Source organism: Triturus cristatus, chromosome 6 (genome assembly GCF_964204655.1).
Source record: "Triturus cristatus chromosome 6, aTriCri1.1, whole genome shotgun sequence".
Lineage (NCBI taxonomy): Eukaryota > Metazoa > Chordata > Amphibia > Caudata > Salamandridae > Triturus > Triturus cristatus.
Genome location: NC_140589.1, coordinates 180789669 through 180806218, shown reverse-complemented (window position 1 = coordinate 180806218; position 16550 = coordinate 180789669). Strand labels below are relative to the sequence as shown.

Genomic DNA, 16550 nt, shown 5'->3' with positions numbered 1-16550 from the left:
TCACATGTCTGTGTTGTCAATTTTGCAGCAGATTTCAAAATAAATAAATATAGAATTTGACTGTGAGAGTTTTTCAAGCCCCTTCCCTCCCCCCCCCCCCCCCCCCCGTGGATGCTCCTCCTTTCCAGTGCCACACCTTGACCCCCAATTTATGGGTTCCCGGAGTGCATTTTTTCAAAATTCCAGCACTGCAGCTATGAAATGTTCAAACAGAAGAGCCCCCAAACCACAATTGGTAATGTTAACATGATACTTAAGTCCAAGACAACTTCCCAAACCAAGGCCAGAAGGACATGTTACCTAGAATGGAAGATCAGGTCGGCCCATCCATTAACTACAGAAGCATGTACACAAGCAGCAACCTGGGAAAAATATTTTTGAGACATTTCATATAGAATAATTCAGCCATATATTAAAAGCACAGGGTCCAAATAGGCTTTCTGCCAATAACATGATACATGACAGCAAACATATGCTACATGCCATTATTCCCAAATATGACACAATACAGGAAAAAAGACTATTTGTGCGGTAAATGAGTGTCCACAAAGATGATTGATACAATCTGTACAAAAGAGCAAAGTCACGGAGGGAAGGCTGCTAGTCCACTGCTTACTCCGACTGTGCCACTCCAGACGGAGACTAGCTATATGCAAATCAGTCTTCTTCCTGCTCCAATAGGAACAGTCCATCACATCTGATGGGGACCTGGCCTAGCAGTATTGGCTGGACTCTTTCTATAAGAGCAGAACTATGACTTATTTGCATATGTCTGGTCACTGTTTACAGTGACACAGTGGTTAAAACATGGCGGATTGGAATCTAGGACCACTCGATTACTAGTGAAAGAGATTCATTCAAGCATGCCTATCACCAATGTATTGTTTGTTGCAGTTGATGCAATCTGGCACACTGGATTATTGCTAAAACCCATAAAAATATTGGTGTAGATGAAAAAGTATAAAACATAATCAAACCAATGTACTCAGAAACAAGACGCAGCGTAAAATATATTAATTTGAAATTAGACCGTTTAAATAAGAGCAATTCAGGGACGATGCCTTGGTCCAATTCTATTTAACCTGTACATGAACAAATCTAGCGGTGCTGTTTAAAAGGATCAACGCACTGTGGACGGCTAGAAGACACAAAGATAACATGCTTTTTCTAAAACAGATAATTTGATCCTCCTGTTTCCAATAGAATGTTACAGTGTTTCACAAAGACCAAACATATTAAACAACTACTGTGACATTTCAGCTTAAAATGAAGAAAACAAAAATTGAAATGAGAGCAAACCAAAAGTAGGCAACAGTTAACATAAGGTGATAAAATTGAACAGATCTGGAAAACTTCAGGCAAGCCATGAGAGTCACGTAAGAGAAGTCCATGCAAGCAATCACTGCTAAAAGCCGAATCCCAAAGCATGATTCTTCCACAGAAACATTGGATGAAACTATTTGGCACAGTTATCAAACCGATAGTCCTAAATGGCTGATGTATACAACCTCACCCGATGCAGCGATCATACCAAATGGCAATCCAACCCAAGAAAAAGTATTGAAAGACCAAAGAATACCCCTAACAATGCCTGCCAAGCAGAATTAGAAAGATACCCATTACTTATTGATATAAAGAAACATAAATGCGAAATTCCAGCAGCGCCTGTAGATAATCAAAGTTAAAAGTAGAAGGAGAATTCTATAGAAAGTAATGCACAGTAAAATCTCAGAAACATGAACTGGATCTACTCTCAAAAGAAAGCTGCACAATTTGTTATCAATTGCTGCACACTACTAAACAAAACCAACCCCTTAGTAGAATATCTAACTTAAAGAAAAGATCACCACAACAAGGCCTGGAAGCAGAAGTAAGCTAACCATTTCTCCAATGAGATCTCATAGGGAAATGATGCATTTTCCCATACACTACCCCAGATAGAAGTACAGTAGAGGATAGAAGAGACTACTATATTTCCCTACAGGACTGCTAATTTCACAGAGCTGAAGAAAGAAGAGGATGTCCAGATCCTCCTTTGAGAAGAACCAGAAACTGTAGAAAAGGCATAAGAATATTAGTGGAACTGAGTCACCGCCAAAATAACTATATGTGAACTACACTGCAACAAAGATAGACCTGTAAAACTTTGGCAACATTTGAAAACCTACTTAGTCAAATAAATCATTACTTAATTGAACTGAATTGAATTCAGAGAAAAAGAGAAATAATGAGGGAACTGACATATGTGAGCCATATTATCCACATCTACAGAGAAGCAATCAAATGTCAAAATATGGGGATGAAAATCCGGACCAAATACTACTCTGAATCTGATCTCCAAGCCCAACGCATAATTAAGCTCATAGCTGAGCCTGGTCATAATAAGGCTAACTTGACAAAGCCAATCCGTGTCATCATTGACCCACCAAGCAGTAACCAAGTCCATGTCTAAAAAGTCCACCTACAAAAAACCAAGTACATCCATGAGTCGCATCACTCAATCCCACACATAACCAGGCACAGGTCTGAGTCTGACCACCATGAGCTCAACTGATACGAAGCTGGTAACCATTAACCCACTATAACCAACAACATGACTAAGCCATGCACCATTAAGTCCTACAGATGAAAACAATCACACAAAACCTGCTACATGTATGAGCATAGTTGCTGAAATGGAATATTACAGGTCATATCCTTGTCACAACAAACAAAACCAAGAACCAATGTGAACCTAAATACTAAAACCCACCAAGATTTTAGGGCCTGATTTAGAAGTCGGCGGATGGAATACTCTGTCACAAACGTGAGGGATGTCTCGTTAGCCGCATTACGATCACTATAGGATAGAATGTAATCGTAATACAGCAGACGGGATAGCCGTCACGTTTGTTACGGAGTATTTGCCTCCGTCGACTTCTAAATCAAGCCCTAAGTAAACTTCTGACCACAACACCAAGTAAACTGCTGACCACAACACTAAGTAAACTTCTGACCACAACACCTTGTAAACCTCTGACCACAACACCAAGTGAACTTCTGACCACAACACCAAGTAAACTGCTGACCACAACACTAAGTAAACTTCTGACCACAACACCTTGTAAACCTCTGACCACAACACCAAGTAAACCTCTGACCACAACACCAAGTAAATTTCTGACCACATCACCACTTTGAGAAATTCCATCTGCTCTATAAAAATAAACACCTTTCTGCATTTTTAAGCCTTAGGGTATGAACTCTGTTGGAGTCTGAGGACTACATAGTAGGTTTTCAGTACCTGTGTGCATTGACTGAAAAACCTGCTTTCACTTGAATACAGTTGCTTCTATTACAAGCCTGTTCTGAAAGGAGTTCCGAAAACTAAGCTGATAATGAAGGTGTTTCCTATTTTGTAGCCCTAATTAACTATGTGTGTTTGGTTATGCTGTCCTAATATTTACTTATTCAGTGTGTGCTATTAATCTTTTGCACCAGGGTGAGAGCAATAGCAATCCAGTTTTTTTTCTTTATTTAAAGTATATTAAGAAAGAGGCATGTTTTAGGTCTTTTATTAAGCAACCCAATTTACAAGTTAAGAAAAGTTGAAAGGGCAGCTGATTATACAGAGTAGCCCCATGGATATTGAACCTGTGCTGCTCCAAGCAAGTGCGTGACAATTTGAAAATGGCGTCCAAGGGAGGAAATGTACAACAGCCTGCTAGGTAAATTAGGAGAAATGTGATTTCGAATACAAGGCTTGATGGATGTACAAAGTACCTTAAAAGCAATGCGCTTCTTAACCAGGAGCCAATGAAGGACGACCAAAAGAGCACAAGCCTGACAGAATCAACCGGCTCCTGTCACTAATCAGGCTGTCTAGTTCTGAAAAGTGTGAATATGTTTCAGTTAATAACCTTGTGAACATGCTTTGGTTATATGCTTCAGTTAATAACCATTTGTAACAAACAAAGAAAAAGGCCTCGCCTTCGGATCTATTGGGTTTGCCATTTGCTTTTGATGGTGCTGTACAGTGTTGAGGCATAATGTAGCATTCTCAAAATGAAACAAGCATTGGCGAAACCAATAGGACGCATCTATGCAAAAGCTATAGGCTTTGCCAATATGTTTTAGCAGTGTTGTACACCAGAGTGGCTGCTGTTCAACATGGCTAAAAGTTAGTGGGGTAAAGGAGAGTGGCGTGGAGTGTCCTAAAGTGGATTGTTATGGAGTGGCGTAGAATGGCGTGGAGTGCATACAGTAAAGTTTAGTGGCATTGAGAGGAATGAAGAGGAGTGCCGTGGAGTACCATTCAGTGTTGTGGAGTGTTGTGGAGGGAGTACAGTGCCGTAGAGTGGAAGGGCATAGAGTTGAGTGATGTAGAATGGAGTACAGTGTTAGAGTTAGGTAGAGTGTCTTAGAGTGGAGTGGAATAGAGTGTCGTGGAGTGGTGTAGAGAAGAGTGAAGTGGCGTAGCGTGTGTTGCGTTGAGTGAAGTAGAGTGTTGTAGAGTGGAGTGGTGTAGAGCGGAGTACCTTGTCACAGAGTGGAATGGCATTGAGTGGAGTATAGTGTTTTAGAATTGAGTGGCTTTGAGTGGAGTGGAGTGGCATAGGGTGTCATGGAACGGAGTTGCATAGAGTGTCAGAGTGGAGTGGCATAGAGTGGAGTTGCTTAGAGTGTCATAGAGTGGAGTAGTGTTGTAGAATGGCATGGAGTGGAGTAGAGTGCCTTAGAGTGGAGTGGCATAGGGTGGAGTAGAGTGGAGTGGAGTGTCGTAGAGTGGATTATAATAGAGTGGAGTAAAGTGGTCTAGAGTGATGTGGCATAACGTACACTGCAGAGAAAAGTGGAGTGGTGCAAGGAAGAGTGGAGTGCTATAAAGTAGTGGCACATAGTTGATTGGTGCAGCATGGAGTGGCCTAGACTGGAGTGGTGTAGAGTGTGATGGCAAAGAGTGCAGTGGTGCATAGTAGAGTGGGGTAGAGTGCAGTAGTACAGAATAGAGTGGTGCAGAGTAGAGTAGAAAGGCATAGAGTGAAGGGGCAAACAGTGAAGTGCTGCATAGCAGAGTGGGGTAGGGTGCACTGGCATTCAGTAGAGTGGTGCAATGAAGAGTAGAGAGGAGTAGAGGGAAGTAGCGTAGAGTGCAGTGTCAGAGTGCAGTGGTGCACAGTAGATTAGAGTAGATTAGAGTGGCGTAGAGTGTAGTGGCATACAGTGCATTGGTGTAGACTGCAGTAGAGTGGAATAGAGTGGTGCAGAGTAGAGTGCAGTGGCATAGAGTAAAGTGGCATGGAGTGGAATGGGATAGAGTTCAGTAGCAGAGAGTGCAAAGCTGCAGAGTAGAGTGTCGTAGAGTGTATTGGTGTAGACTGCAGTGGTGCAGAGTAAAGTGACGTAGAGTGCATTAATATAGAGTAGAGTGGCGTAGAGTGGGATACAGCAGAGTATATTGGCAATGGTGCAGAGTAGATTAGCTTAGAGTGCAGTGGTGTACAGTGTATTGGTTTTGAGTAAAGTGTGCATATTGGTGTAAAATGAAGTAGTGTAGAGTGCAGCGGTGTAGAATAGAGTTGTGTAGTGTAGAGTGGCATAGAGTGGAGTGGCACAGAGTGGAATAGAGTGCCATAGACTGTAGTGGCATTGAGTAGATTATTTCAGAGTAGAGTGAAGTTCGTAGACTGCAGTGCTATAGTTTAGAGAGTCGTACAGTGCAGTGGTGCCGATTAGATTAGAGTGGCTTAGAGTGGATTGGCGTAGACTGCCTGCAGTGGTGTAGAGTGGAGCAATGGCATACAGTTCAGTGGCATAGAGTGGAGTGGTGTAGAGTAGAGTGGTATGAAGTAGAGTGGCAGAGAGTGCAGTGTAGCAGAGTATGCTGTCGTAGAGTGCAGTGGTGTATAGTAGAGTGTCATAGAGTGCATTGGTGTAGAGTGCAGAGGAGAGGGCAGTGACTTGGAGTGCAGTGATGCAGAGTAGAATAGGTTGGAGTGGAGTGCAATGACGGGGTACAATGGCGTACCGTGCAGTGGTGCGCTGTCTGGTGGGCTGCGACCTAAAAAGGAGCGATTGCTGTCCCCGTCATTCCACTGACGTGTGCATGTATCAGAACCCATGCATGCACCAGTGGAATGAGGCAGGCATTATGCCTTCTAATTTTTTTAGCATGAAAGCATCAAGTTTAAAAACAAGCATTCACAATGCAATAGGTCTCACATTTGCAAAAGTTTAGGCTAATGGCATTGTAAATGGCAATGTCTTTTATTTATCTGTTTTTATTATTAACACAAAAATAAAAGGCCTTGTCACTTACAATGCTAATAGCTCAAACTCTTGTATATGAGAGGCAGTGGATATCCAGGGCTTTGGGTAAGCCTCTGAGACATTTTATTTAGGTTCAGAGAAAACAATAACGCACACAATTGGCCTATGTGCACCGTCAGCATTATTTCTGGAGCGATCCACGGTTGTTTTACTGTATTTTATTGTTGGGGAAGAGGGTATATCCGTACCCTAATGGGACGGCCCGAGGTAATGGCAAGTACGAATTGAAAGTACAGTATACGAAATGTTAGTAGCAAGTACTGATTTCCGAATGCTTTCCACGGGCGTGTCTGTCTGGACTCCCATCAGCAGACAATCAACCCGCAGATTGCATTTCCGTCCCGGTCCCAGTCACCTCTTCACCTTCTTGGTAACTGTCCCTTCCATGTACAAACTCAGAGGAGCAGCCCTCACACCCCACACTGTGCATGTCAAGAAGCAGTGACGGGTACCCTGCTGTGCAGCTGTGACATCCACCAGTGCAATCGGTCGTTAACAACTCAATAACGCACGGTTTACAGGCTCCCCTCTGTCAAAGTGTTGATGATGGCGAACTTTGGCATCGGGGATTTAAAGCTGCCAAATCGTTCGACCGTATTTTTTGTCAAGTTGCTGTTGCAATGTTGATCTAATATTTGGTGCAGAGAGAGCGGGTATGAGATAATACCTAGATAAGTAATCCGACCGACAGAAAGGCAGAGACCGACAGGCAGGTACATTGATAGCCAGGCAGATCGATAGACCGACAGATGAATATACCATAAGATAGGGAGACAGACAGGAATATGTGGACGGACGGAGGCGCCGAAGGATGGGAAGGGTCCTTTTAACCACGGAGTGCACATTTCAATAGAACAGCATTTGCCACATTGTGCAATCCGTTCCGTACGTGTAATATGCTAATCGCCGCATGAAGTATTGGCATACAGCGCTGTGTTCTCACTGTAAGCGGAAAGAGCTTCTGGGCGCCCTGTGCTTCGCTGAGAGTGCTAGAGGGGAATCAACACGCGCAAGAGCAGCTGCAGATACAGGTTGAAGTGCTGCTTTTTGCTGTTAACGCCCGGTAGTTAACGACTCGATAGCATTGTCTGACACACAGTGCACACTGAAAGTTGGCAGCCTCGGCTCTGCTTCAAATGTGCAACTCTTAACACACGTGGTATTGACAGCTCAGTTTGAAACTGTGACAGAGTCCTAATTTCAATATGCAAACAGTTTAAATAACCACGAAAAAGAGACCGTCGCCTGCACAGCAGAACATAACAACACGTCTGCGGTAAGCTACTGGTAACCTAATACTACACTGTATAACCTGTGTGGGGGTACGGTATGCCATGAGTCCCTCTCAGTGTCACGATCTCGCACCCCGGGCTCTGCCTCTCTACACATGGTTGCCATCCTGCATGCTTGTTTGATTGGTTCAATGGAAGCAGATGAAAACTACGACTCCCAGAATGCACCCTTAGTACATAGAAAGCCCATGCTTGGGGACATAGTGCTGTGACGACATGGAGTGAGATTGTATGCCCCAACACGTGCAGACTAAAATGAGCACATAGCATAGCATAACGTGCTTATTAAACTTATGCGCATGATGATCCGTAAAGGGCGTCATGATCGTGGCACACCAAAAACAGGAAAAAGAGTACTTCTGAGGAACAGGTGAACAATGCAGGCGGAGAGTAACTGTAGTTGGTCGGTGCTGCCCTTCCTTAAACGGACGTGAGGTATGGCTCCGTTTAACCATTAAGGAGGCAGCAAAGAGGAGCGACAATGCATTAAACCAATAAGAAAGAAGCAGGTGAAGAAGTCCTTTTCAGGTTTTTTTCTACTACAAGAGGTCTTCCAGACAGCGCATGCACTGTCTAGGCTTGACCTAAAAAGGACCACAGATGTTTGCATATGGGAAGAAAGAGTGGAGGGAAGGAGGGGAAAAGTAGCACCTGAAGGAGGGAGAGTGAAAGAGGGAGAGACCACCACAGAAGTACATAGGCTAGAGAGAGCAGCACAGAGAGCTGGGTGGGAAGAGGAGCACATGGATAAGTGAGAGCAGTGCTGGGGACAGAAGCACACACATGAGGGCGCAACAGGAGCAGGAAGCAGGAGAGATGCACACAAGAAAGATAGCTGTAAAACACATGCACTTGTGGAGTGCTTAAGCAAAAAGAAACAAGAGAGAGCAGCACACAGGAGAGTAAAGCAGACAGAGAACAACAAGGAGTGGGAAGAAAGAAAAGCACCCGCTGAAGGCAGCTGGAAACCACATGCACTTTTGGGGAGCGTTTAAGCAAAAAGAAAAAATAATTTCCCTGAAAGTGAGAAGTGGAGGGGAACAAGTAAGTAGGCTACGTTCCATCAAAGGGACTAACACAAGTTGGGCAATCCAAGCCAGCGAGTAAAAAGCAAGCAAATGAGAGTGGCAATAAAGCCAACCAATGGTAAGAAGGGAGCGGGTTTTCAGCCCATTGTAAGATCTTGGTAAGCTGACACTAGATCTTGCGCTGTCTGGTAAAGTAGCTCTAAAAAGGGGCAAACCATTAGTCCTTGGGAACCTGGTTTCAGTTGAAATACAAAGCAATCCATTACATATTGTTGTTGCTAACTATTACAATCTAAGACTTGCAATCCCTGATTAATTTGAGATAGAGGGCATTGTGTAATTATCTCCCCTGACCAAGACACCAACAAAATGAGCACCTTTAGGGACCAAAACATCGACAAACAAGTTATTTTCAAAAATATTTTTCTAGGGTATTGAGGCAAATGGGACTGCACTTATCTAGTTGTAAGATAATGTCAGCTCTATAATGGTGTCTTTGGATGTCCAAGATGGCACCCAAACTGACTTGAAGGATGCCGCTTAATCCCATGGACCCGAATTGTTACCAAAAAGGAGGGACTTTCATTCAGATCGAGATGATTATGGCAAAACTTAATAGTAAAAACAAACGTGTTCCATAAAAACTAGATTTCCTCTGCATATATTTTTAGCACAACCAAATTATAGAGTAGGTCAGGAGCAATAGTATTAATTCTGTAAGCGTGAAAGGAACTAATTGGCCAAGTTAAGATGGCGGCCATGAAAACGCAATGCAAGCGAACACTTTTTTTGACAACCAACAGGTGATATCAATTAGCGGACTATTTAAATGGAGCCTCGGAACAGCATGAGTTGCACACACCACTGACTCCACGCCGACGCGCGAGCCACAGAAGATCTGAAGTAAGTTATATACTAAACGGGAGGCCTTTTTTTAATGAATAAAGGGACTTTGACGCTGCAATTTGAGGTGATCGCGGGGTATAATAATATTGTATATCTTGGGGGCAGGAAGATTAGAATTTGCCACGGTGTGCGGTTACCAGACCCTGTCCTCTAGACAGTAACAATGAGGTTGTCATCATCATTTTACAAGTATATTGTTTAATAAAAATATTAACGCTGCACTTTCTACAAATACAAAATGCTGTTTGGAAGAATGGGCACCGTAGTATATTGGTGCTCTTTTTACCATAAATTCTGTTCAATCAATAGGATCCATAATAAATTAATGGGGATGGTGTGAACCGAGGGCTGCCATTCTTAAAACTGGATAGAAGAGGGATAATACCTTATCAAAATAAAAACAAGCCATTTCCCTCAAAATCGGAAATACATTTAAATTAATGTATTTATACACAAGACATTCTATCAAATTAAGTTTTTTTTCTGGAACTCTTGTTTTGAATAGATTCACTATTGGGGTAATACTGAATGAAGCATTACTTCCAAGTATAAGGTCCCAAATACCTGATGGTTTCTACAGATGGTTTCTCCACCAATCTTAAAAAAAACAACATTGGGATTACCTCTTTTTAAATAAAGGTAGGAACATTTCAGTTTTTTAAAATATTAGTATATACTTATAATTGTTCAAAAGCATCCCTCCCTTTTAGTAACCTATGATAGGCATTTATTCTGTCAAAAGACAAGTCGTCCATCTGTTCATCATAAAAGAAGAAGTAGAACAACACACACAGCTTTCAAGACAGGAGGCCAAACATTTTCTATATCGGTAAGATTAGTATAAATACAGGTTCAGTTAGGGGTTATCTTTTTGGGTGACATACTAAAATTTATAAAATGGCATTTAAAGGTTTTTTTAATAGACTTATACTTCTTGTGTGCTCCACCCCACCTGGAGCATTACACTACACTATGCATGTTAGCAGTGTAATGAATACTTCGTATAGTGTTCCTTAGTATTATGTCTTTTTTTCAGCAGGAAAAATTACTGAATTAATGTTCATAATGAATTAATATGTGGCACGTTTTCATGTGTGAATTCGCACATTTATTTTTTAATGAAAAAATGTACATAAAACTAGATGTGATCAACAGTTTAGACTAAATTAACTTTACTGGCTACATTTACATGAAGAAAATGGAAAAATGTTTTAAGGATGTACATAATTTTAAATTCTGTAAATATAATTTGTATATATGTATATTGTTTGTAGCCCTGAAGAAGTTCGACAGGACGAAACCCGTTGGCTATGGTTTTATCTATTGTGAAGAAGAAGTCACGAATAAAGGGATCAAAACACACCTGCTGAATCAATGTCATATTGAAATTGTGTGGCCAAAGAATATTAATGATTGAAATACTCATTTATGAATTGTACTGCATTTGTGAATAATTGCAATTAAGTGTGCTGGATCATTCAGGGTTTTAAACAATTTTGTTTATTGGATTGTCTAAAATTTCATTAAGAGCCTTAACTGAGGATAGGCTATATTAATTAAAAACAGCCAAAAACGTGCAGAATTCAGCATAGTTTTTGAGGACGTTTTTCACTCTTTCCCTCATCACATGCACTGTCCAGTCACGTATTATATATAATAATATCCAAATAATATTCATTACTTTCATGCCTCAATTGATATATGGTTATGTAAACTATTGAAAAGCACATTGTTCTATTATTGTGCTTGTGTGATCTTTGGACTACTTGTTGTGAAGGAATGACACAGGACAGTCACAGAGGCATACGATTATTGCCCCTGGTTCCGTGTATGAATGAACAATTTTTTCTAATAAGTAAATCAGGACAACCACTGTGTGTTTACATTTTAGAAACTAATCAGGTAAACCAAGGTAGTCAGAATTTGTATATCAAAAAATGATTCAGTGATGAAACCTACTCAGTCATTTCCTTCCACTTTGAGGAAATGAAAATCTTTACCAAATTCTTCAGGTGGAAAGAGGAGAGTGGTACCAAGCGTGAAATTTGAGCCACGATGGTGAGCCTGAGGTCAACTTTGACTACCATGTTGCCGAAAGGGTTTACCAAAAGCAGTGATTTGTCCAAATCACTAGGCCAGAAGAATTTCAACAAAAAGTGGAATCTGACACTGAGGGGCATATTTATGAGCCCCTTGCGCCACCAGAGCGTCACTTTATGTGATGCTCCAGTGACACAAACTACAAAATCATATTTAGGAGGTCATGCAAAGCCACTTTGCATGGCTTTGAATGGCTGCATTGATATGGAGTAGGGCAAGGCATCCCAAATCGCTGCGTTGCCTTACTTTGCACTAGGGAGGGTGTTGCGGTGGGTGTTCCCACGAAGCACCCTTGGATTTTTACTCTTCCCAAGATTTACAAAACCATGTAAAGCCACGTATACGCCAATAGCTTATGCCTCCCCAGGCGAGGTGCAACAAGGAGAAATAACTTTATTTCTTTTTGTTTTTTCCTTTTTCTATGTGTGCTGTATTCTGCCTCCCAGGATTGTTTTTGTGCAGGAAGTTGCCGCTTCCTACCCAAAAACAATCCTGCCAACAACACAGGCACCCTTGCACCATGGTGCAAGGGTGCCTGCCTTGGCGCTAGGCTGCTGAAATAGTGCCAGTGCAGGGGAAATGGACAGGAATGCACCATATTGGATAAATACAGTGCATTCCTGCCCTTCCATTTTAATGTAGGGCAGGACAGCAAGGTCACTTGCTGCGCTGCTCTACGCCAAAACCCCATAAATGAGTCCCTTAGTTTTGAGACTACCAAATTCACATCATATCAAGCCACCATGTAGTCTTTCTCCCTAGCAGTCCACTCTGTTTGGAACTCACTACCCATTAACATAACATGTGTATTTGTAAAGCACATGTTTACCCCATCAGGGTCTCTTGGCACTGAATAACAGAGGTTTATTGTTACCCAACTCAATGGTACTCATTTAATCGACCTCAGATGGATGAGTAGACCCCCAGGATTTGAACCTGTGACCATGAGGTCAAACACAGGCCCCTGCAGTGGATGCATTAGTCCACTGAGCCACCAGACCCATCGAATTACATTGCTCAATAGATCTCAAATTCTGCAAAAGACTAAAAAACAACCCGTTAAAATCAAGTTTGGTCAACTCAGTTTTGCCTACCACAAGATAACCTTTGATGGAGCGCGATGGTGCTCTTTTATTTGTAGGGGTTCATCATAATCACGTATAGTCTGCACCTACATTTATTCTTTTGTTGTGTGAACATCTGGCTATTAGAATATATTTGGTAATAACATGTGAAAGTGTAAAGATAGAATTATTACGTGCCATGTAAACAAACTAGTGCAGCAGTTGCGTTCTGAAGAATGTAGCCCTTAGCATTTGTCAGCAATTGATTAATGAAGTTTGCTCACTACAATGTAATGCATTGATTTAAACGTGCACCATGTTAAAGTTTGCACATAGATGTCGTTAACCAAGCTTTAATGTGTAGGATTGTACAGGCTGCCCAAAATGATTTGCATGTTTGATGTGCTTATGTAACATGATGGTTGAGAAATGCTTAAGTAAAATGTTCATTTATGTGTAATTCAAAGGGCCTATGTGCTTCACTCTTATGTTGGCCGATTTCTGTAGGCCTGAAGTGTATTCTCCCTGACTGCTTTCGTAATGAGAAAAGCTGATTTTCATGTGTATGTTGGATTTGTTCAGTTCTCCCGTTTCTGTTGCAGGTGGAGAAAGTCGTCTTTGTTAGAATAACGCCTTTTGTTTTAGGAGTTAGGCTTGGAGAGGAGAGGATACTTTTGACTGATAATTTGGAGACAGTGTTCTTTCTCGCTGAAGGAGGCCCAGGAATCAAGGTCATCGAGCCAGGAGCTGGGAGTATCGAAAGTAATTGGAAAATCATCTATGAGAAGTGCCCAGCGGGATGGGGTGATCAAGATGCGAGCTGTGGGCGGGTTCTATGTTTTGTGTTTTGAATTAGGGACAGTGCCCCGGGGCTTGAGTCAGGAGAAGATGTGAGGAGATCGATGGAGAGGGAGGGAGCATCTTAGAATGAGCTCTGTAGCTACGGCTAGTTGACCATTACAATGTGGGGAATGCTAAGTAGGGACGTCACGGTAGTAGTAGTGTAGGGACAGACTAATGCTTTTCACATAACAACCCCAAATGAAGACTGATCTTGACGTGGGGGCAATCATTGCCTGCGTCCTGGTTCTGGAATCTGTAATTTTTTTCATGCTCCAGCGTTTCAATCTCGTCCGTAGGTTTGGATTTGTATTAGGTCCCATGTACTTTTACAACCTCGTCTTGAGGTGTCTGTAAGTACAGTTATTTTTGGCTTTGTATAAGCCCACTAACTTGGAATTCGGAGTCTGTGATTCTTCAGAGTAATGTTGCTTTATAGTTGTTAGTTGCCTTAATGAGTTATTTCTCCCCTCTACACTTCTCAGCAGGTGATAATGCTGCAGATCGGAGCATATAAATTCTCCCTACTTCCACGGACAGAGTAATTCCACAGTCACACGCACATATACTCATCATACGCTAGGGCCCACCACACTAACATTCATTCTATTACTCTATCCACACTGAATATACGAGAGAAATCCTAAACAATTTGCATCTCAACTGAGGTCAATGCGACCTAATTGATCAGTCTTGAGTCATGATTTAAACCATAAGAACACATTTGGAAACCAAATAAATGACACAGAAATAATCACCCGACACTGATTCAAACAATGGGTTATTTTATCTAAATCAGTTCAAATGAAAGTCAATCAACAGCAAAATCATTATTCCCATAGTTACTTATTCTAGCTAAATGTCGTGATTTGGGTCAGGACAGGTCTCTCAGTAAAGTCTCCCGAATCGCCGTCCTCTCAATCAGCGTCGATCCTCTCGAGCATAAGTTCGGGAAGAAGTGGCCTTAGACCCTCTCTAGTCTAACAATATTTATAGGAAAACTAACACATTAAAAGTTACAAACAAGCTCCAAGCGTCCGTTGAGCAGAGCAAGCAGGAAAGGATGTTGACTCGCAACATTTAGAAAAAACCTCCGCTCTCGAATATCTCAAAAATAAAAACACGGAAGAAGGAAACACAACTAAAAATGCAACATCCATGAATGCTCTTCCTCGGAATCATAGCGAAGCCACCGCAAGCTTATCAAAGTTCATTGTGGTTTTTATTCTCTCCCAAGGATAACTGGTGACAACTGGCGTCAGGCCCAGAGCTGCTGTCCTCACGGAAACTTTTAATACAGTCAGAGGCCATGGTCAGGATTTTCAACCATATTCAGCGAGGCCTCTCTTCGTATCCCATCTACTCAAATGCAGGCTGTAAATATCGGCCATCTTTGACAAGGCCAAAATGGACAATCTTAATCAAAAGAAACACAAAACAACGTTAATACATCGTAATGATTGTACAGTGTTAATTCCCACTAATACCCTTATGTGTATGTAATTATCTAGCCAACTGCAACATAAAGAAGCATTAAAAGCGTATTATTTCAAAGCGCAAACCCATAACAAATAGCACTTTGGCCACACATATTTAATCAATTTGCACACCAACTTAGTTCACGTATTAATTAAGCCATGCAATTGCAATCCCTCGTATAATTCTTTCATTAGTAAAGTTGATTAGTCAGAAACTCAACATAATTAATATCTAGTAATTAATTATTAGTCATTTTAGTTACGACATAAAAAAAATATAAGCTGATGTTCGGGTGTTGACAGAAAACCCTGCTCCAGCAATCCCCCCTTTGGTGATATATTATCACCACAAAAACCAACCCCAAAAAAAAATGTAGCCCCAATTCTTAGGAGAAATTCAAATGTCTTTTTTTTTTAAAACAACATTACACACCAGTCTCTCTTTCATCATCTCTTTTCGACTCTAGGTAAATACCCTCCCTAAATTCCTCTAATTCTATTTCTTGTGGGTCTCTCTTTGACCTCTTTTGTTTCTTTTAGTAATTTCTTTTATCATTCTCTTTTTCCCTCCCCTGTTTTTACAACACAAACACCCTAATCTAAGTATCAATAAAGCAACAATCACGCATGTCAAAGGAAACAATATCTTACCAATTATGGTACTAACTATCTTAGCAATAAAGTTCTTAACAGCAATCATCTTATTAGCCATTTTAGTCCAGATACTTTCAGCTTCCAGTGGTACAAATTCTTCATGCAAATCAGTAATATTTTTGATATAGACCTTTAGATCTCTGCTTTCATCAGGAATGTAAGTGCAACAATGTTGAACCTTCAGCATCTCACAGACTCCACCCTCTTTAGCCAATAGAATATCAAGGGCAAGTCGATTTTGCATTGACATGGCGCGTAAGGCAACCATTTCCGTATTTACCAAAAGAAACCCTCCAGCGGTACTTGTCGATAAGCGATCCACCACTGTTGACAGCTTCCGAATTCCATATGCATTTAATGAAATTCCCACTGCTGGAATCAAAGCTCCAAAAATATCTCCTACAAATTCTGACCAAGTTTCTCTCTTAAAGCGTGTTAGTAGATTAATCTGTTCTGCATCTTCTATCTTATCTATATGAAAAATCTTTGGAAAGACCAGGCCAACATAACATGTGCCATACCAATGGTCAGGCGACCTGTAATAAGCCTTATTCCCACAAATATAATATACTCCCGGGAAAACTGGATCTTCTCCTCCCTTGAATCCCCATCCTGTTGCAATAAAGTATGCATCATGGCACTCACTAGTCCCAACAAAATAATTGTCATATTGGGATTTCCTCCTGGTAATGCATAGTTTACCTTTCTGTGGTGCATCTAAAGCCAAAGTTGGACTGGCCCCTCTCTTCAATTCCTTTCCCATCTCAATGTCCCACACTGTCTCACTCATTTTATATTCCCCTGCCATTTCATGCATGCTCACTCTCCTTTTCTCTACCATGTCTAGGAAAGCCTTTTCTTCTTCTTTCAAACTACAGG

At 41.3% G+C, this 16550-nt stretch overlaps 1 protein-coding gene across 1 annotated transcript in view; it reads left to right on the top strand.

Annotated features, from left to right (window-relative positions):
* The window catches only part of TFAP2B (transcription factor AP-2 beta), a 130895-nt gene extending 117738 nt beyond the window's left edge, over positions 1-13157 (top strand). The window contains exon 8 of the mRNA XM_085610455.1: positions 10810-13157. Coding sequence (XP_085466581.1) covers positions 10810-10864 — 55 coding nt within the window. The 3' untranslated portion in view covers positions 10865-13157. The remainder of the gene's footprint in view (positions 1-10809) is intronic.
* The last annotated feature ends 3393 nt before the right edge of the window (positions 13158-16550 follow it).